Below are 21,504 nucleotides of genomic sequence, written 5' to 3'. Positions count from 1 at the left end.
AAGATTATAGGCCTATTAGTCTGGTGACAAGCATCTATAAAATTCTAGCTAAAGTGCTCTCGTTGAGGATCAAAACAGTCCTCCCTTCTATCATTAGTGAATCCCAAGGGGCTTTCATTCAAGGGCCTCTCGTTGAGGATCAAAACAGTCCTCCCTTCTATCATTAGTGAATCCCAGGGGGCTTTCATTCAAGGGCGACAAATAACAGATCAGATCTTAATTGCGAATGAGTGTGTGGAGGAAGGTCTAGTAAGAGAGGTTTCATTTGTAAATTGCATCTTGAAAAGGCCTATGATTTGGTGGACTGGAAGTTTCTATTAGAGATTATGCAAAACTGTGGATTTGGGGACAAGTGGTGTAGTTGGATTTTTTGGTGTATCAGTACTTGTCACTGCTCTGTTCTGGTAAATGGTATGGTGAGGGACTTTTTTCCAGCTTGCAGGGGTGTCAGGGAAGGGGATCCACTCTCACCCTTCCTTTTTACCTTAGTAGCTGATGTGATTAGTAGGATCATTACTAAGGCTGACAGTGAAGATGCCATTAGGGGTTGGAGAATAGGGAGACACCAAGTCCCCGTCACCCACCTTCAGATGACCTAATTATCTTTTGTGAAGGAGGTTTTAGCAAAAAGGTAGCAAACCTAAAGGAGCTAATCAAAGGATTAGAAAGTATTTCTAATTTGAGAATAAATTTAAAAAAGAGTTGCATAGCAGGTATAAATTTGGAGGTAGGGGAGGTCGAGGCTATTGCAGAGTGTCTTGAGTGTTCCACCTCTGTTTGGCCTATGTCATATTTAGGGCTTCCTTTAGGGGCAAATCCTAAGGAGAGTAGATTTTGGACCCCAGTGATAGAAAAGTTTGAGAAGAGATTAGCCTCGTGGAAGAGGAATTATGTCTCTTTAGGAGGAAGAATTACCCTAATAAGAGCTACCTTGGCTAACTTACCCACCTATTTTTTGTCTGTTTTTGGGATACTGATTAGGGAAGCTAGGAAACTGGAGAAGTTGATGAGAGATTTCTTATGGGAGCCAGGACAAAAAAAAAAAAAGGATCACTTTGTTAATTGGGAAATCGTGTGCAGAAGTAAAGAAGAGGGGGGTTTGGGATTTAGGAGGGTAATTAGAAAGAATCAAGCTCTGTTAGGGAAATGATTGTGGCGATGGCCATTGGAAAGAGAGAGATTGTGGCATGAGGTGGTGGGAAGCATTCATGGGAGGTCAAAGAAAGGATAGGATGCTGATGTATCAAGGCAAGTTAACCTAGCAGCACCTTGGAAGGCCATTCACAACACCCTTCTTCAATTCCTCAATTTTATCAGGTATGAAGTTTGTTCTGGCAACACTGTTCATTTTTGGGAGGATACTTGGGTAGGAGGCACACCTTTAAAGGATTTGTTCCCTTCGCTATTTTCTATTTCTTTATACAAAAAAGAGGTGGTCTCAAAATTTGTTTCACCTTTGGGAACACCCTTAGATCCTACTTGGAATTTTGGGTTTCGTAGAGGACTTAGGGATGATGAAATTGAATCTCTTTCTGTTTTGCTTGGTTGTCTTAATCAGGTATGTTTGGATCCCTCCAAGCCGGATAAGAGGGTATGGACTCCTAGACCCAATGGAACCTTCACTTGTGCTTCTTTCTTCAAGTCCATCTCTCAACTTTCTACTCACCAACCCTTTTCGTCAAAAGAAATTTGGTGCAGGCCAATTCCCAAAAAAATTATGGTGTTTTTGTTGGGAAGTATTTCATGGGAAAGTAAACACTCTAGATAACCTACAAAAGAGAACGCATTTCCTCCATATTTTTCCTAATTGGTGTATCCCCTGTAGAGCTCACGGTGAGGATTGTTACCACCTATTGATATCCTGTCCCTTTACTGCAGACCTTTGGGCTACTTTCGTTGTTTGGGAGTAGTTGGAGTCTACCAGCAGAAGTTCACATGCTCTTCAACCATTCTACCTTTTAATGGCCTACAACAATAGGGAGAATTATGTGGAGATGTGCTCGTGCTGCCTTGATTTGGACTCTCTGCAAAGAAAGGAATATTAGAATTTTTCAAGAAAAGGAAAGGAGCAGTGAGGAGTTGAAAGACTGTGTTTAAATAGGGCAATACCTTGGCTGAAGACCTTGGAAATCTTTCATCAATTCTCCTTTAATGACCTTTCGAGAATTTGGTCAACAGTAGCGAGGTGTTCATCTCTAAAGGGTAAATCAATTACAAGATGGTCTCCTCCATCCGAAGGCTCACTAAAGTTGAACTTTGATGGAAGTAGCATGGGTAATCCAGGATTACCTGGAATGGGGGTGCTTTGAGAAATGAGAAGGGAGAGATTTTGTTGCTCTACTAAGGTCCCTTGGGAATTGGGGATTCCATCAGGGTAGAACTTTTAGCTGCTATACAAGGGGTGCAATTTGCAAACCAGCTGGGGGTACAACACCTAACAATCGAGGGGGATTCCAAAGTGGTGGTGAGTTGGTTGAAAAATCCTAAATAGGCTATGTGGTGTTACAAGAATGAAATGAAGAAATTTAGTTGGTTGACAAGGAATATGTTGGTCACTGTACAGTGGGTGGGGAGATCAGCAAATACTTTGTCAGATGTGTTAGCTAAGCAAGGGGTAAATAGGGAATAATTGTTTTGGGCTCAGTTGTGATTCTTGCTTTTCTTTCCTAGTTTACTTGTAAGATTCAAGGAGGGGCTGCAGCTCGCGCCTCTCCCTGGGATGTTATATGAACTCAATCTAAATCTACTTCTAAATTAACAAATTTATTATCATTCATCTACCAACCTTAATCCGTTGGGAATCAGCATTTTGCTGATGCTTTTTATTGGATTTTAGTTCTAAATTGTAATTATCCTTGAGGTTTTCTAAATGGTCAGCCTAACTCTTCATTTGGACTTTTGGACTAAATGTTACGATTTTTGGAAGTTGGTATCTTAAATATGTTAGATTTGGGAATTCCAGGAAAAATTTAGCGCCTACCAATTGTAGACTGTTGGAAGCGGTTGTCTAATGATCCTTATGGCCATAAGTGATGTTTAAATTGTAGTATGTTATAAGGTCTTCACAATGATAGGTCACACTTGCAAAACGGATAATTGAACCAGAAGTTACAAGTCTTGGAAGTTGGGCCCGTGAACACAATAAATCTAGAAACTCCGGCAATATTGGTCGACAACCAACTTTAGACTAATGCAAGTCAATCGTTTTGTGACATTTCCCAGTGGGACACAATTCTAATTTGTAATATGTTTTGAGAAGTTATGTTGGAAAAATAAATTCCTATTTTAGGTTGGTGTAAGTTACAGATGTCAAATTAGGTCATACAAACATGCAAGCTGAAAACTGGAAATTTGGGGGTCTTGGAACCTAAAGCTAGTAAACTACCTTAGATTTAGGTAAAATGATACAATAAGTTAGAAGCATTTACATCATGAACTTAGCAATAATAATTTTGAAATTGGTTGTAATAACTACTTATTGATTTATAGGCTTTTGGGCATACCGTGACTCACTTTTATTAGTACTTTGGATCATGGTTTAAAATGTCCTTAATTTCCTATTGTTTCCATTTCTATTGGTAGTGACACAAAATCTTACTAGAATCGGCATATTCCCCAATGAACACTACCACCACTATGTGGAGTGCAAGGGATGGTTTCCATGACATATTTCCATCTCTACTTCGATGGGTAGCAACATGAAATTTTACTGCAATCAACAAATTCCCAGTGAACCCTACCAGAATATGCAGAGTACAAGAGATATTATTATAACATAAGTTGGTGACAATAGTGTAGATATGTGGAGTAACAATGTGATTGCCTGGATAACTTACATGATTAGTTGATTACCACTTTGAGCTAACTCAATTTTCATTTTAAACATGAAACATGAAGTTAAGTATTAATTATTGTTTATGTAATAGATTATTTGATTGATCTATTACCAATTACATTTTCTATGAGTTCAAACTTTGCTTTGAATCATTCTATCATGAAGCTTATCTTAAGGTTTACAGGACAACTTCAGAATGTATTCTTTTATCTATAACCTTAGTTTCTCAGCTTTGTTTAATGATTTGGTACAAGATAATAATTTAAAAATGTGTGCCTATGCTTCTTTATCATTTTATAAAGTATCATTATATATTTTTGCATATTTTACAATGTTTCCACCATGTCTATAATTTTCACAATATTTCCATATGATATTTCCGACATTTCCTACATATTTCCTATATTTGGATGATCGACATTTCCGCCGACACCAAAGTTTTAAACCTTGTTTTGGATTCAATGTATTGGGCAAGTGGTTTTTTGCATTCCAAATAACTATTTTCTTTTCTTTTCTTTTTCTTTTTCTTTGATTTTCTTGTGAACTATCAATTGCGTTAACATTTGAATTAGGATCCAAGCATGTGCAAACTAAGGATATACTGACAATTATTTCAAAAACTTGAAAGAAAGGACAAGCCAAAATAAACATATTCCAAGGGTCAGATTTAACAATAACTAATCAAACAAAAATTTCATGTCTCTTGTGCAAGTATGATACAAAATGTAGGAAATATCATCATAATCATCCAAATGTAGAGGGATTGGAAAAACAAAATACCTTTCTGCCATCTTCCAACTGGTGCCATAAGACTGTGACCAAGATAGTTTTCTCGATGTTTATCAACCTTCACATCTTCCCACTTAAACTCTGCATAAGAAAACCAGGTTAAGTGAAAGGTGAACACCAAGCTACAGAACACAACTACTTTACATCGCTCAGAACTATAACATCATAGAAACTCTTTATGAGAATATAGTTTTGTCCAGAACCACCAGTTATTCTCATAATTTCAATAAGGAAACCTCATTCTCATAATTTTCCTGGTGTTTGGCCTAAATTGGAAAGGAAACCTGAATATTTGAGATATCCAAGGTTACTGCAAGTTTTTAAAAAGGTGGATTATTAACTCATTCCATAATAGAAAATAATTGTAGGAAATCCATTCATAGCACTGATATAACTGATCCCTATTCTCAACATATCCCATGATCAAGATAGTTGGCTGAATCTTGTGAAAATACTTCTTAGAAGTTCATTGATGTCATCATTTTGTAGAGAAAATCAACATTTTAAGAAAATATCCGTTGTCCACAGCATCTAGCATTCAACCAAAAACCACAAATTATCATTTTCTGTGTAAATCATTTGTTTCCCTTCATGTTATGTACAACCAAACTAAAACTGAATAGATACATTTTTCAAATGGGGAACCAGGTAATCAAAACAAACCAAGCCAAACTAGGCATGGGGGATTAAATTAAAAGGGCAGCCCGGTGCACAAGGCTCCTGCCAATGCAGGGTCTGGGAGGGACAGATGCATGCAGCCTTACCCCTGCACATACAGAGAGGCTGTTTCCAATATTTGAATCTTGAACCGTGATCGCCCAGGTCATAATGGAGCAACCCAACCGTTGTGCCAAGGCCCACCCTCAAATAGGGGATGAAATTACAGTCCCCATATTTATGTTCTAACTTCAATGAACCATTTATTTGACAAAGCCTTCTGGGAAGGGTAAAAATGAAGCATTGAATGAGATTTCTCAACCAACAGGGTCAATCAATGCAAGGACACATTTAAGGCCTTTGCATCATTTTTCACTTTGGTGCACACTACCAAATGCTGAACAGCATTACCCTCAAAAAAAGGGATGTTAATCAGGTTCAACTTCCAAACAACCCAGTTCAGCATGTTACCAAGTAGCCCTTGTAAAATCATGTACACTGGTTTGGAACAACCCCCCCCCCCCCCAATTAGGCATTAACCTCATTAAAATGAAGCAAGAAATATTAAAAATAAATAAAAAACAAATTAAAATGCACAAAATAAAACAATGGCCACATTCAAGTTCAACAACAAACACTAAAAAACTACAATTAAAAAAATAAAGAACAAAAATTATTAATTGAAATAAACCATCGAAAAATAACATAGAAGAACAAAACCAAACTATATTAATAAATACTGCCGATATCAATGAAGCAGCCAGGGGTTGTGGCCCCACCAAACGCATTAAAAAACACCCTTGCATATACACTAGATTCGCTATTCCCACCTCCACTGTAAGCCTCTAAATGTTCTTCATTTATGTTGTCCAAAATAGCCACTATGCTTCAGCCTTCAGCACTCCCAAACTAGCACTTGATTTCCGCAACTTTTATCAAGACTCTTTGATCTCCTTCTTTGATGCATCTAACATGATTCAAGTCTCCACTCTTCACTTCTCTCGTCTTTACTAGATTATAAATTCCACTTTCTTCCTCTTTAATGCCTAATTTATGGTAGAGTTGGTCATATATACCTTAACTTTATACTCACCTACTTTCTTCTTAACTTCCTTCCATGTAGTGTTATATTTTTACCAAATTTTCTACGTTTTCAGTCTTTTCCCAATCCTTATAACACACTCGTTTTGCTTTAATACATTATTTTACCATTACTTAAAAAACATTAATAAAACAACGATCTTTAATCCATATATCTAGGACCAACTTCATACGAAAACTTCCCATTTTTTGCCTCCTTTTTTCCATGAAATACAGTATACAGAGAAAGTTCAAATATTCAATGCTCTAACATAGAATCATAACCACATAAATTAGCATTGCACGTGAAATTTGAATTATATAAAACATTTGCACTCCCTAATTTCTCATGAAAGAATTTGCAAATTTCTGTTAGTACCGACAGGGTTTCACTTCAAACCCCGCAGAAAAAGCAACGTTTATCTTTATCAGAGAAAAAAAAAACATCTGAAATAAATGAAACTGAATCACAACGACGATCGATCGCAATAATTAACTATTTATCCAAGTTTAAATTCGACATATTCCGATTAGATATATTTTTTTATTACATGAGGACTAGAAAGTAGAAACCCTAGAAAGAGAAACACGAGGAAGGGAGAAAGGGAGCTTACGATCTCGACCACCACGAACGCCTCCTCTTGAAGGATGATACATTTTGGTCTTTCTCCTTCGGGACTATCACCGCTTTGAAATCAAAAAATTCGAAGAAACCAGCCTCTGTGATTTCCTTCCGGTTATTCGCTCGCTCTCCGAAATGCTGAGAGGATTTTTCAATCCGATTACTACACAAGACGGCAGGAGAATATACGAGTTGAGTTAAAATCCCCTTTGCTCCCCACAGAGCACGCCCCACAACACATTCCCTTTCACACGCTACGAGAAGTTTTATAGAGAAAGAGCTCTCTGATCACTAATCAGAAACCAGTTTCCACAGGGATAGAGGTAATAAAGTGGGTAACTCAAAACGACGCGCTCCTGGATCGTCTACATTTGGACTTCGAGTGGATTTTCGTCCGAGTCCATACCATTTTGAGTCCCTCTCTCCCCCTTTTTTTTTTTTTTGCTTCATCCATTTATTGCCTTGCCCCGGTAAGTTACCCATGGTCCATGGTAGAAGGATGTAGCTGAATGTCACGTGCAGACTATATCTTTTATTTATAGTGGTTTAATTCATTATTATTGTTATTTATTTTTTGATAAATTTTTTAAGATATCATCATGGTTATACTACTTTATATATATATATATATACATATATATACTTAAGTGTGAATAAGACTTATTTTCTAAAATTTTCATTACTGATTATTGGGGCAAACTTATATATTTGAATAAAAAACTTTAATTGAGACAATAAACGAAATGAACAACATATGACCCTAACCCAACAGGGGTGAGTCAACGTGAGGCGAACCGATGTGGGTTAACCACTTAACCCGGCTCATTATCCCTGTGTAGGTCACAAACCCCCCAATGAGGGCGATAAAGAATCCCGAAGTCTCCAGACTCTCCACTACAACCAATGAAAGATCATGGGTTGGCTCGGTTCAGTTAGCCCGTTTCAACCGCTAGCCGCTTTATCCATCGAACCAGCTTCTTTACATTTTCGTTTGTCTACCAGACTACCACCGTTTCTCTGAGGCCAGAGCACGTTTCGGCGTTTCACTCGTTCTCTCCATTTTTTCTTTCTGTTCGTTGAAATTGGGCTTCGATATGCATGAGTGGGTGTCTGTTGGTGTCACGGCCGTAGTTCAAAGCAGTCTGCTTCCTGCTTAATGCTGTCACGGCCGTAGTACACAATCCCTGATTGCTGCACAATTTCATTATCGGTTTATTACACGTCCAAATCTCAATGTAATTATAATTAGTTCTTTGAGAAATTGTTGCCTGTCTATCTTTTTTCTGCATTGCTACTTCATCTGTGTATTTGAATCCAGAAACGCAGAGGGAATGATGTCCTATAACTGTACTGTTTTACTTCACGGCTTCGAATATTATTATATTGCTGAGCCGTGTGGTTCCCCCTTCAATTTTGGTCATTTCCCTTAATACGTTGTTTGCATGGCTAACTTTTAGCAAAATTAATTTTATGATACACATTTTGATCTTCTAGTATCCAAAAATTCTTTGCTCCTCTGCATCATGAATGCATATTCTGAGTGGCAGTTGCCGCAGTTCACTTGCAACTTTGCATTGCTGAAGAGTTTAAGTTATAGAATGATATTTGAACCAATCTAGTTTCCTTGTGGTTGATTATTTGACTAGTGCTCCAGACATGCATTTGGCTAAGTTTTAATTTGCTATATTTTCTGTGTTGTTTCATGCACAGCTCCTTCAATTTTTTTGATTACTGATGCTATGTCATTAGATATGTAATATCCTCTCTAGCCTGTGAATTTTTAATATGCTTTGCTGTGGCATGACTAGTTTAACTAGGAAATTATGAATTGCTTATATGATCAGTTAGTACATTGCTTAACAGGTTTAACAAGGACCAAGAATGAACAGGGGCAGATGCCTAGCACTTTTTGCCATTGTAACTTGATCATGACCGAAGTCCAAGGTCGCATACCATAATGGTATTCTATGGCGTTTTGATGCTTTTCCAATTCAGAATCATCATTTGAGGGTCCTAATACCTGAAAGTCAGTGGTCCTTGGTTTTTCAACAGGTCCAGGATTCCAAGTCAATGGGTTCCAAAGGAATTCACACATGGGTTGGGCTATTTTGTATTTTCTTTTATTTCAGTCTTATTGGAAGCAGGAAGGCATCTTTGTATATATCTCTACATACCCCATTGATTGGGGATTTGATTTGAATAGGAGAGTTGAAGTTAAAGGATTAATGAGATAATTCTCTAAGTTAGTTGTGGAGGTAGAGATATAACTGACCAAGAAGAAATTGTTGGGAGGTTGTCAAAGGGGATTTGATGGCGGCATTTGAGGAATTATCCACAAGGGAGCTATTACCAGTTTTGTCTGATTGATACCCAAGTCCTCAAAAGCTACCCACCCTAAAGGTTTTAGACCCATTAGCTTGATAGGTAGCCTTTGTAAGTCCTCTCCCTTAGATTGAAAGAGGTGCTACTCCTATTGGTCACTCAAAATCAAGGAGCATTCATCCAAGGAAAACAGATCATTGATCAAAATTTTATTGCTAATGAGTGTGTAGAAAAGATCAAAATCCAAGGATTGGGTGTGCAAATTAGATTTAGAAAAAAGCTTATGATTATGTAGATTGGTCTTTTTCTTGAGGAGCTATTGAGGATTTGTGGTCTTGGGGGGAAATGGAGGGAATGGACCATAGGGTATGTAAGTAGTTGTCATTATTCAATTTTGGTTAATAGATCAACAAAGGATTTGTTTCCCACCAAGAGGGGCCTTAGGCAAAGGGTTCCCCTCTCCCCCTTTCCGTTTATTCTCATTGTGGATGTTTTGAGTAGATTGATTTTGAGAGTAGAGAGGATGGGGATTTTCAAAGCTTGGAGATTGGGGATTGGGGAGGGAGCAAGTGCCAGTCTTACATCTGCTAGTTGTGGATGACATTATAATTTTTGTTCTAGAGGATGGGGTAAGGGGACTGAGAAATTTAAAGCTTCTAGTCAAGTGTTATGAGAGAATCTCCAATATGAGGGTAAATCTGGATAAGAGTTGCCTAGGAGGTGTAAACTTGGAGGAAGGAGTGGGTCAAGGATATGTTGACTCACTAGGTTGTTCAATATTACATTGGCCTTTCATGTACATTGGAGTACTTCTTGGTGGCAGCCCTAGATCTTCAGTGTTTTGGAATCTAGTGGTGGATAGCTTCTCCAAAAAACTAGTTGGGTAGCAAAAAGAACTGCATTTCTCTTTGGGGAAGGATAACTCTAATCCAATGTTTTAAAATGCGGAGGCGTGACGCGAGGTGTTCCACTACCTAGAGGTGTGAGGCATGAGGCGTAGTTCAGAATGCAAGAGGCGTAAGCCTCCCGAACACAAGGAGGCGTAAGCCTCCTTAAGAGGAGGGGGGTTAGGACGAGGATGAAGAGGAAGGGGGGGTCTCATTTTTTCTTTATTTTTAATAAAAATCTTTTTATATTAAGAAGAATAAAGATGCATAACATTAGTTGAAAGGGGCTGGGGTGTCCCACCCGAAAGGGTAGGGGCAAACCACTTTCTCTCCCCTTATCCTTTTTTCCCTTCCCTTTCCTTTTTCTTTTCTTTCCTTTTCTCTTTTTCCCTTCTCTTTCTTTTTCTTTCCCCTCCTTTCCTTTTTTTTCTTTTTTCTTTTTTTTTTCCGTCTTTTTATATAAGATGTGCATGATGTGCATGAGGCATACGCCTCTAGCACACGTCATGAAAAAAGCGCATAGCGTACGCCTCTTGCACCTTGCACCTGAGGCGTATGCCTCAAAGGTGTCAACGCCTCTGGCATACGCCTCAAGGCGTTTTGGGAGCGCTTCCAGGCATACGCCTCCCATGCCTTTTAAAACACTGCTCTAATCAAATCCACTATGTCTAATCTTCCCATCTACTACCTCTCAGTCTTTAGAATCCCATCCCTAGTGGCCAAGATGTTAGAAAAAAACGCGAGGGATTTGTGGGAACCAGGAGATACTAGGAAAGATCATTTGGTGAATTGGAAGATTGTTTGTAGGAATAGAGGACAAGGGGTTTAGGCCTAGGGAATCTTTAGATCAGGAACTCTTCCTTTGTAGTATCTTATATGTATTTTGAAATGGATGGCCATCTACATTTTAAACATTGTTGTTCTCATCTTTTGATCTTAGTAAATAGATCATTTGTTACTGATAAAAAAATCCTTTTTTTTGTACCTGCTTAAATATTATATGCTAATTGCCATTATTGTTTGCCTCAATTACATATAGGCTGCTATTACATGAGGATTAGAGTTCTGGTCTTATTTTCTGTTTTCCAGATATAAGTTCTTTTCTTTTCTAAACTTTTGGTGGTGGGAAGATAATTTATAATCACTCACTACACATAGGTTGATCATGATATGCTTGTGCATAAAGGCTATTTTCGCATTAATAATACAAATGTACCCTATTTTTTGCAGGCCCTTTTGATATGTTTTGATTGTTTTCACTTGAAATGCTCTAAAAATATATTAATTGCTAATTTTCTTATGCATCTATTATTAATTTGCTCCACTGTTAGAGTGGGCTATACAAATCAAGGAAGATGATTATATTCTTTATAGAGGAAATGAAGTATTAGTAAATATGGTAGCTCAATTCTCTTTGAAGTAACTGATTTTGTTGTTTGGTCCTGTCTTTAGGTGCTTGAGGTTTAAAAATGCTTGTGTTGTTTGAAACTCTGGCAGGCTTTGCCCTATTTAAATTATTAGATGAAAGAAAGCTCTCTAATGTTTAGGTAATTAGTGTGACTTACATTTTCATTCTCTGATCCTTTATTGTATGTAGCTGTTCGCTTTGAGTATACAAGATCCATAGTTTCTTAATTACTATGAATTTGTGGTTCAGGATCTGTGGAAGGAGTTTTCCATGGCACAATCAGCTAGAAAAGTTAGTTCTGTTGTCTTTCCTCCACATTTTTCTTAGATTTTACAATTAAGAAACTCTTTTTTCCTTTTCTCCTATCTCCTGCCATCTTCCTGGTGCATGTTGAGTTTAAAGTCGTGTGTGATAAATACCCACTTGTTTTAATGGGGGAGAGATTTTGTAATGGTGCCTTGATATTGGAAAGTTTGGCAACCCAAAATGTGTAGCACTATGGAATTATGACTACACAAAGGGGCTAGAGAGGGATGTCTTCAGCTAACAAAAATCTGTAGTAAAGTGATTAGATCTAAAAAGGGAATTATTTCATCCTGTTCAGGATGTTCACTCTCCTACTGTGCCTCTTCTCTTTTAAAGTACAAAGCTGTATTATTACACTCCGTTGATTGTCTCCTCTTTGCCATTCTTCTTGTTCTCTCTATTCATCATCTTGTTCTTGAAAGGCGACACAGAAGTTATTGTATTGTAAAGAGAAAAAATGTTGCAAAATAAGTATAATATGATGTGCATGATGGGCAAAAGGAGCCAAAAGTGTACAAATCCATCCTCAAGTTGCACAGTAGTCATATGCAGCCTCATGAAAAAGATTAAATGAGGATGTGGACTAGCAGGATGCATTCAAATTCTGCTAAATATAAACTTCTCAATGTAGAGACCAAAAAAGACATCAACATATCCTCCAACTATATGCGGTTGCAATCCTTTCTGTCCCATTAGAGAATTGATCTACTTTGCTCTTTATTTTTCTTTCGAAAGTTCCATTGATATCTTATATTTGTGTTTAAATTTTTTGAAATAACTTTTATTCCAAATTCTTTGTGGTCTTTGAATTGAAGCCGCAAAAGTTTGTCTTAATTCAAACTCCTGACTCTCATGTGGCAGGAGGGGGATGTTTCACATCATTGCTCAAGTTTTTCTTTGGAAACAGTTAACCTCTATGGGGCAGAGGGAGGAAATGGGGGTTTTCTTTTTATTGACAATGACTAGCAAGTAGCAGCTACACCAATATTGCATGATACCCCACCTTTGAAGGGGACATGCGAGTTGACACATTTCCATGAGTTGACTTCTGACTTGGCTAAACTAGGGATAAGGTGAACTTAGTTAGTTAGGTGTCCACTTTGTTGACTCTCGTGCCCTAATTGCTATTAAATACCAATGGTATTAATTTGTTTGTAGAAGTTCCAACAAAACAAAAAGGCAACGGAAGTTTGATTTTCTCTGTCTTATTCATATTTTATTGATAAATAAAATAGTGATGATAATCATCACCATCTAAGCCTTGTCCCAACTATATGGTGTCAACTACATGAGTTCTGTTTCACTATTCCGTTTTGTTCAGTGCCATTATTCGTCAGTAAACTATGGATGCTTAAGCCATTTCTCACTTCTTCCCCCCAAGTCCTTTTCAGTCTGCCTCAGCTCTTCTAGCCCTTTCAACTTGTAACAGATTGCTTTTCCTAACAAGTGTTGTAGATGGTATTCTATGCACGTGACTAAACCATTTCAATCTATTTCCTCTTATTTTGTCATCTATTGGAGCTACTCCTAGGTTCCTTCATATGACTTCATTTCTAATCCCGTCCTTTCTAATTTTTCCACTCATCCATCTAAGCATTTGCATTTCTGCCACACTCATTTTTTGAACATGTTTCTTAACTGCCCAAAACTATGCTTCATAAAGCATAGCTGGCCTTACAATTGTTTATAGAATTTTCCTTTTATCCGAAGTGATATTCACCTATTGCATAAATGTTGAGACACAAATAAAGGGAATACAAGTGTACAAGAAAAGGCCACACCTGCCTTTAAAGAATGTAACTAACAACCAACCACTAGAACAAACTAACTAACAATCTGGACAAGTGGAGAGGCGGGTATAACAGAATTGTAACAGCAGTATATAAATAAGAAAAGGAAGCTAGGAGGGGATTATCGATTTGGGAATACAATCCCTCTTTCTTTTCTCTCTCTCTCTCTCTCTCTCCCTCTATCTCTCTCTCTCTCTCATTCAGGAGGCAGGCTCCCTCGAAAGAGTCCCTGAGTTAGGCAGTCCCTAACAAGTTGGTATCAGAGCCAAGATGCCAAGCACAAGGTCATCCGTAATGGAGAACAGAGTCGACAACATGGAAGGAGAAATGCAAAGAATATCGGCTAACGTCAAAGAAATCAAAGAAAGCTTCGCATCCTTGCTTGAACGACTGGCACAGGCACCACCTGCGCCGAATCAGGAAGAGTGCAGTGACACCAGCCATCGAAGCGGATCAAGAACAACAAGAATCGAGTTCCCCATCTTCGCAGGGGGAGATCCCACATCCTGACTTCTGCGAATAGAAAGATACTTCGATTACCACGACATACAGGGACCTGATCGTGTCCCATTAGCTTCTGCACACCTGGAAAGAGAGGCGATCATCTGGTACTAGTGGTACCGGCGACGACACCCAAAAGCCACATGCACCGATGCTTTAACCATGCGATTTGGAGTCTCGCCCTTTGAGAACTATGACGAAAGCCTCGCTAAGCTACGACAGACCAGCTCCGTCCAAGATTATCAGATGGCGTTCGAAAGATTAGCTGTGCGCATGCAAGGCTGGCCAGAAAACACGCTTGTCGGCAGTTTTGTTGGTGGACTCTGAGAAGAATTGCGGCTGGAGGTAAAAGCCATGTAGCCCACCACCGTTCTTGAAGCAGTAGCATTAGCTCGACTACATGAAGACAAACTGAATCGGGCAAGAAGGATTAATCAACCTCTAAGAGCTGCGATCATACCAGGTATACCGAACCCAGAACCAGGTATCCTGGGTAAACCGGAGCCCAGATCAGGAGTAGGAATCGCAGGCCAGGACGCCAACTCTGGTTCAGGCCCCGGCTCAGCTAAGAGGTTAACCTAGGTTGAGATGTAAGACCGACGGGAAAAGGGCCTTTGTTATGCATGTGGAGACAAATTCGGGCCGGGCCATCACTGTAAGATCCCTCAAGTTTTCTTCCTTCAACCTGAAACCGAATATGTCAAGCAATCAACAGACATTGAAGAGCCAATGGACAACCAAGAATGGGAGCAATGGACAAAGGAATACCCGGAAGCATCCCTGCAAGCCTTGACCGGTCTTGCTTCTTCTCAAACTATGAGAGTAAACAGACTGGTACAAGGGCGCCATGTGTCAGTTCTAATAGACGGTGGCAGCACTCTCAATTTCATTACCCAAACATTGGTCAGACAACTAGGGATTCTGGTCCAACCATGTATAGCCTTCCGGGTGCACATAGCTAATGGGAGCAACCTGGTGTGCGACAATACATGCATAGAATTAAAGATGAAGATACAAGGACATGAATTCGAGGTAGATCTGCACCCCCTAGAAATCAGTGGAGCAGATGTAGTTCTCGGAGTCCAATGGTTAAGGCAACTAGGGCCAGTGATATGTGATTGGGCCCGTCTCACCATGGATTTTCAAGTGGGCAGCTTTCAGGTGCATATTCAAGGGCAGCTGTCCAAGGAAACAGACAGCTGACCCATTAGTGGACCCATTAGTCTCGCCTCCCTAAGGAAACAGACAGCTGACCCAACCCACATCATATTAATGTAGATAGACTCCCACGAGAAAGGCCCCATCCTAGCCCAAGGAAGCAGATCCGAAGAAGGCCGCACACAACTACAGCAGCTACTTCAGAAGTTCCTAGTGCTCTTCCAAGAACCTAAGGAACATATTTCAGGTTGATACGCAAAGAGAATCACATCGAACCAGAGGCATTGGTGGTATGGTCAGGTCTCCCAATTGAGGATGCAACTTGGGAACCTTACTTGGATTTACAGAATAGATTTCCACATCTTGACCTTGAGGGCAAGGTCGCTTTCAAGGGAGGAGGGACTGTTGAGACACAAATAAAGGGAATACAAGTGTACAAGAAAAGGCCACACCAGCCTTTAAAGAATGTAACTAACAGCCAACCACTAGAACAAACTAACAAACTGGACAAGTGGAGAGGCGGGTATAACAGAATTGTAACAGCAGTATATAAATAAGGAAAGGAAGCTAGGAGGGGATTATCAATTTGGGAATACAATCTCTCTCTCTCTCTCTCTCTCTCTCACACACACATTCAGGAGGCAGGCTCCCTCGAAAGAGTCCCTAAGTTAGGCAGTCCCTAACAATAAATAAAACAATGATGATTTAATAAAAGTTTTTCTTTTTCCGGCAATAGTCATTATGCATGCAATATACTTCGACTATTAACATGATTAGTTCTATATCTTGAGGACCTAGACACACCATTTAGTGGTCCAACCATTTAAACCATCAAATAGGGGACTCTAATATTTGAATTTCCTCAATTTAGACATGACTTATGATCCATAACCCATTGTTTATTTAGTTTTTTTTTTTCAAATAGACTGTAAGTTGAATTTTCTCAATTTGTAAATTGTAATTTAGCTATTTAAGTTGTTAGGCTTACATTGGTTTTATGAATTTTAAGAACAATATTAAAAAAATAAAATCTTTAATATATAATAAAATATTGGAAATAAACTAGTATTGAAAATATGAACATCTCATTGACATACATGTAATGCTTTTGCATGTTTTTGTGGGACTCACCATTTGATGGGTTCAACTAAGACTAACTCCTAACCTAGGCATACTCTTGAATTATCAATAAATAATATGGTGTGTTTCAAAGAAATGTCTGTAGCCTGTTTAGTTCAGGGATTGGCTTCCCATGACAGACTTTCAGGGAACAAAGTTTATGCCTCTAAATGTTTGTGATATGGTATTCTTGTTAATCTGTAAAGATACTGCCAGAAGAGGTTGAAGCAGAACTGAAACTGGTGGTAGTGATTTCCATGGGAACTGAAGTCAGAGACCTAGATTTGATGAATATCAGAGACTCATGTGATTTAAGTATTGGCTTGTTGAGACTATAAAGCTCAATGGTACGGTTATTTGAAAAGCAGAATGAATACTATTGCCCCAAATTTGACTGTTCTAGGAGAGCTTGTTGGTGCTTCCCTTATTGCTCATGGAGGCTGCTTCTTGAATCTTGCAAAGTAGGCTGGAGTACAGTTCAGATTCTTGGTGCACAGAAGGCATCTTCAGAACATAAAAGACAAAGCATGCCGAGCTGAAATACGCATTGTCCCAAATATATGGGTCAGCTATTTGAAGACAAAGCATGCCACCCTCAAATATTGGCTTATATTTCATGCATCCTTGAGTGATCAGGCAGCACCAAGATTCTCAGGGAAATTTTCTCAATTTCTTGCTATGAGAATGTGGCAGATAGGGATGCAAATGGATCGGATCATGATCCAATCCGATCCGATTTGGTCGAATTCAGATCACCCCTATCCGATCCGAGAAGATCTGATCTGATGTGTTATATATTTATAAATATAAATATATATAATACACATATGCTATTTATTTATTTATAAATACATTATTTATATTGTATTTTTATAAATTTGTTATATTATTTGCATTTTTTATAAAAAACATGTATATATATGATGAAAATAATTAAGAAATACTTGTATATTTCTTTATTTAAATTGGTATATTTTATTTTTTTTCTTTAATTAATTAATTAATTTTTAAAGAAAACAAGTCGGATCAAATCAGATCCAAAGATGTGAAGATCTGATAGGATTCGAATTCAGATCAAGTCCTATCAGATCTGATGGGATTCGAATATGATCCAATCCGTTTGCATCCCTAGTGGCAGAAATGCAAATGCTAAGATGGATGAGTGCAAAAACTAGAAAGGATAGCATTAGGAATGAAGTTATCTGTAGGAACCGGAAAAACTTTGGCTGTTTGTAAAAAGGGAAAATCTATGATGCAGAAAATATATGGTATGGAAAAGGTTTTGACCAATCAAAACCCACCCATGAATTTTGATAAATAACACCATGTTCACTATCACATTTATGATTCTGATTTATTTGTCAGTTGTTTTTTCCGATATCCTGTCTTTTCCATATCATAGTCGAACCCTTGTAAAAAACAACCTAGGCTGTTTTGGGAGCCTGCTGTGAATGACATCAACAAGTGTGGGTAAAATAGTATTTACATTCAATACTTTTTTAGTTGAAAAGACAAATGAGGACCTGAATTAGCTAAGGTGTCATGTGTAAATTCTCCCAGAACAGCCAGAGTGATCTCATAGGAACCTAGGAGTAACTCCAATAAGTGATAAAATGAGAGGGAGTAGACTATAAGATGGTTTGGGCACGTGCATAAAAGACCACCAACTGCACCAGTTGGAAGAAGTGATTTGTTACACATTGAAGGGGGTAGAAGAGCTTGGCGTAGACCAAAAAGGACATGGGTAGAAGTATTAAGAAATGATTTAAGCACTAGTAATTTAACAGTTGATATGGCTTTAAATAGAAGAGGGATTGGTGGAACAGGATTCGTGTAGCTGACCCTATATAATTGGGATAAGGCATGGATGATAATGATGATGATGATGATGATGATGATGATGATGATGAGTCAAGATAACTCTATGGGACTGGAGAGTTGAGCTAAGCTAATATGGATATACAAACTTTAATCATATGCTGACCACTTTTTACCCCTTGGAATCTTTTTTTTTTTCCCTTCTGTTGCTTGAAGCCCATTTGAGGAATCTTGAGGGCAGAGAATTGGGCCACTGAGCTGGATCAACTAAAAGCAAGCCAAAGATAGATGGATGAAGACTGGAAAGGGAAGGGGCATTGATAACTGCTTCAAGGGTGTGAACTTTGTGCCAATTTCTGTGCCATTTTTTTCTTATAAATAATAAGGTGATTGTTGACTCTTGTGCCCATATGTAGAAATAGCTCATTAATTCTTCAGCTGTATGGTACTTGGACTGAAAATCAAATCAGTGTCTAAGAATTTGGTGAAGGCAGAGGAAGAGATGATCCAAAGGAGAAATTGGAGAAGCAATACCATCTTGGATCCAGGGAGCAATTTAGGTAAGTTCCTGTTACAAGAGATGAAAAGAAGTACAAAAAGAAAAACAAAAGGCCAATGCTGAGTAGAAGAAAGAGAAAAAGCATACTGTGACAGAGAAGGAAGAAGCTGAGATGTTGGTCAAGAAGAAAGAAATGAAAAGTGGTTTATGGACAAGAGGCAATGCATCATGGGCAAGCTGACGATTTTGGATTACTCAGGTTCCAGGTTGTTTTTCTTGTAAAATTTGTTTTTAATTGGTACTCTCTCTGAAATTTTGATGTTGTTGCATACAGATCCTCAAGAAATGTTTAAGAATTTATTATGGTAATGTATTTATATGTCCCATCCAAAGGACTTTTTAACTGATGCTGACCATGCAAACATCTGCACCCAGTGGTTTTCCATGTGTCTAGCGCAAAAATTAATATTGGATGTGGATATTTGAGGGTGCTGATCCTACTGTTCTTGTTTAGTTAAACTACTCAACAACTTCCAATTTTAAAGAATGTTGTGGTCGTTTTCATCATTAAAAATATGAGATTGTTGAGTAGCTTTCCGTGACTGACTTATATACTTTTTCTTATATCTACTTAAACATGCATTCTTGGCCTTCTGTAATTTCTACAATTTGAACCTACAGCACTCCATAGTTGCTATAATCTTTGCAGTTAGTGGCATCTTTTTACAGTGTCCGCCCCAAAAAGGCCAAAACCCCTCAACCCTGGTGGCAGCGGGATTTGATCCCAGGTCTCTGGTACAATGAGTCAGAGATGCTACCAACAGAGCCACCATCAATCGGCGTATCTCTGCCATATTGGTGATGTCCACCCATTACTCTACGAGGCAGCAGCGGCTTAGATCATCGGAACTACTCTACATGCACCAAAAATCGGGCATAGAACTCATTATATGAAATGGTTAAGCATTAATAGGACATACATACATCTGAAGCAGTCTCATTCTTCAGATAGTCTGGTTGAAAGCATGTAGTCATGTACCACAGTCCCATCTTTCCTTTGAAAAACACAAATTCAACAAGTTTAATATATGGTGTTCTCTATAAAAGACAAGGCAAATTCAAGCTTGAGAGAAAGGCCAACTTTTACAATTTTTATTGCCAATTCTTAATCTCCGCTATCCTCTCTCTCTCTCTCTCTCTCTCTCTCTCTCTCTCTCTCTCTCTCTCTCTCTCTCTTTCTTTTATGGATAAAAGGATCATATAATTAGAACAGAAAAAAAAGCAAGTTCAATCCACCAAAAAATCTGGTGGTATATTAATTAAGCTATCTAACCTCTCAGCGTATAAACCTTAGCTTTCTGGGCTGTAGTATGAGCAACTCTATTTAAGTTTCTACAAATATACTCAAAATATGTTTGGTTTAATTGAATGCAATTGTTCACTTATCCTGTGAGCAAACTCATACTAGTAGTAGTAGCATGACATACACAGAAACATGAAGAGGACATGTTTGACAACAAGACAACCAGAAACAGCTTCAATTTAAACGATGAACAATCAAAACCCTCGGCCGTGGTTGTGGTGACTGTGAGCATGCATACATGAGCATGATAGCAAGAAAGAGCACGAAGAGAATTCCGGTGAGATCGGGACCATCATCTGATTCGAAGCAGACACTCCCCATAACCAGCACTGAGAAATAAGCACCCCAAATATCTATTTTCTTCTTCTGCAAGCAGTTGGTGAAGAAATGGCCAAAGTCGGGATTATTGGCCTGCTACTCCCAAGTTCTAAATTTATATTTGCTCCACAGTCGCACATAGTTGGTCAAGCAGGAATTCCAAATTCCTTTTCCTTTCATTCCTTTTTTTCTTTTTCAAAATTGGCTGTACATGGAAAGCGGTCCACTCTGCTGATCTTCCATTGATTTGGTGTGAAGTTTCTTTGACTGATAAATGATGAAATATGTGGCCGCCTCATCCTTCCCTGGTTTTGTCACAGTTTACATGGATGTGTCATATGAAGCTTATCATCTAGAATCATGTTGACTTTAAACCAGGTCAAGTTGAGTCGCGTTGATCAATCAGCTCTGTGGAACTTGGGAGGCTAGTCTAGTGGATGCAATAGAATGAAAAAGATGTTTCAACTAATCAATTCAGAAAGCCTTACTATTTGATGGTTGTGCATCAAAATAACTAAACAGCCATTCTGGACCGACCCAAGCCCAACTTGGATTCACATGGAGACTTCCTTTGACTAAGGGTGCAACTTGGGCCGTTGGGTGGGCCCAACAACTCAAGCTTGGACCAACCCATTCAGTCCTTTTTTTTATTTGGGTAGCCAGCCCAACAATCCATTTAGTTTGGATTTGGTCCTCACAGAACCATGTTCACAGCCTATTGCAACTGTGCATAGGGAATATCTCTCGATGAATAAAAACATAAAAATATGAAGATATTCCAAATGCACAGCTGCAATAGGCTATGAAGACGGTGTGAGCACGGTTCTATGAGGACCAAATCCGATCTCCAGTCCATCCATATAGATGTATTCACCCGAGTTTGTCAAGCTTTGGTCCGGTTTGAGCTTGGATTGGGTATGTTGAGCTTGGACTTATACCCAAATCCTAGGGTTGGACCTGGGTTGGGTATACTGTGAAAGTCTTTGTATCGCTGTTCTCTCCTGGATGCTACATCCACAACCACCAGAGACA

At 38.6% G+C, this 21,504-nt stretch overlaps 1 protein-coding gene and 1 long non-coding RNA gene across 2 annotated transcripts in view; one reads left to right on the top strand and one right to left on the bottom strand.

Annotated features, from left to right (window-relative positions):
* The window catches only part of LOC148847459 (leukocyte immunoglobulin-like receptor family A protein), a 34,173-nt gene extending 26,760 nt beyond the window's left edge, over positions 1 to 7,413 (bottom strand). The window contains exons 1-2 of the mRNA XM_088952636.1: positions 6,976 to 7,413; positions 4,616 to 4,705 (exon numbers count right to left, since the gene is read on the bottom strand). Of these exons, the coding sequence (XP_088808762.1) occupies positions 4,616 to 4,705; positions 6,976 to 7,018 (133 nt within the window). The 5' untranslated portion in view covers positions 7,019 to 7,413. The remainder of the gene's footprint in view (positions 1 to 4,615; positions 4,706 to 6,975) is intronic.
* Positions 7,414 to 7,988: 575 nt separating this feature from the next.
* Positions 7,989 to 19,365, top strand: LOC148847458 (uncharacterized). The gene is made up of 2 exons (XR_016100229.1): positions 7,989 to 8,218; positions 11,645 to 19,365. It is a non-coding gene; the product is annotated as an uncharacterized LOC148847458 (long non-coding RNA).
* The last annotated feature ends 2,139 nt before the right edge of the window (positions 19,366 to 21,504 follow it).

This window comes from Nelumbo lutea, chromosome 6, assembly GCF_056320005.1.
Source record: "Nelumbo lutea isolate HS-2025 chromosome 6, American lotus-T2T, whole genome shotgun sequence".
NCBI lineage: Eukaryota > Viridiplantae > Streptophyta > Magnoliopsida > Proteales > Nelumbonaceae > Nelumbo > Nelumbo lutea.
This window is presented reverse-complemented; position numbering and strand designations above follow the sequence as displayed.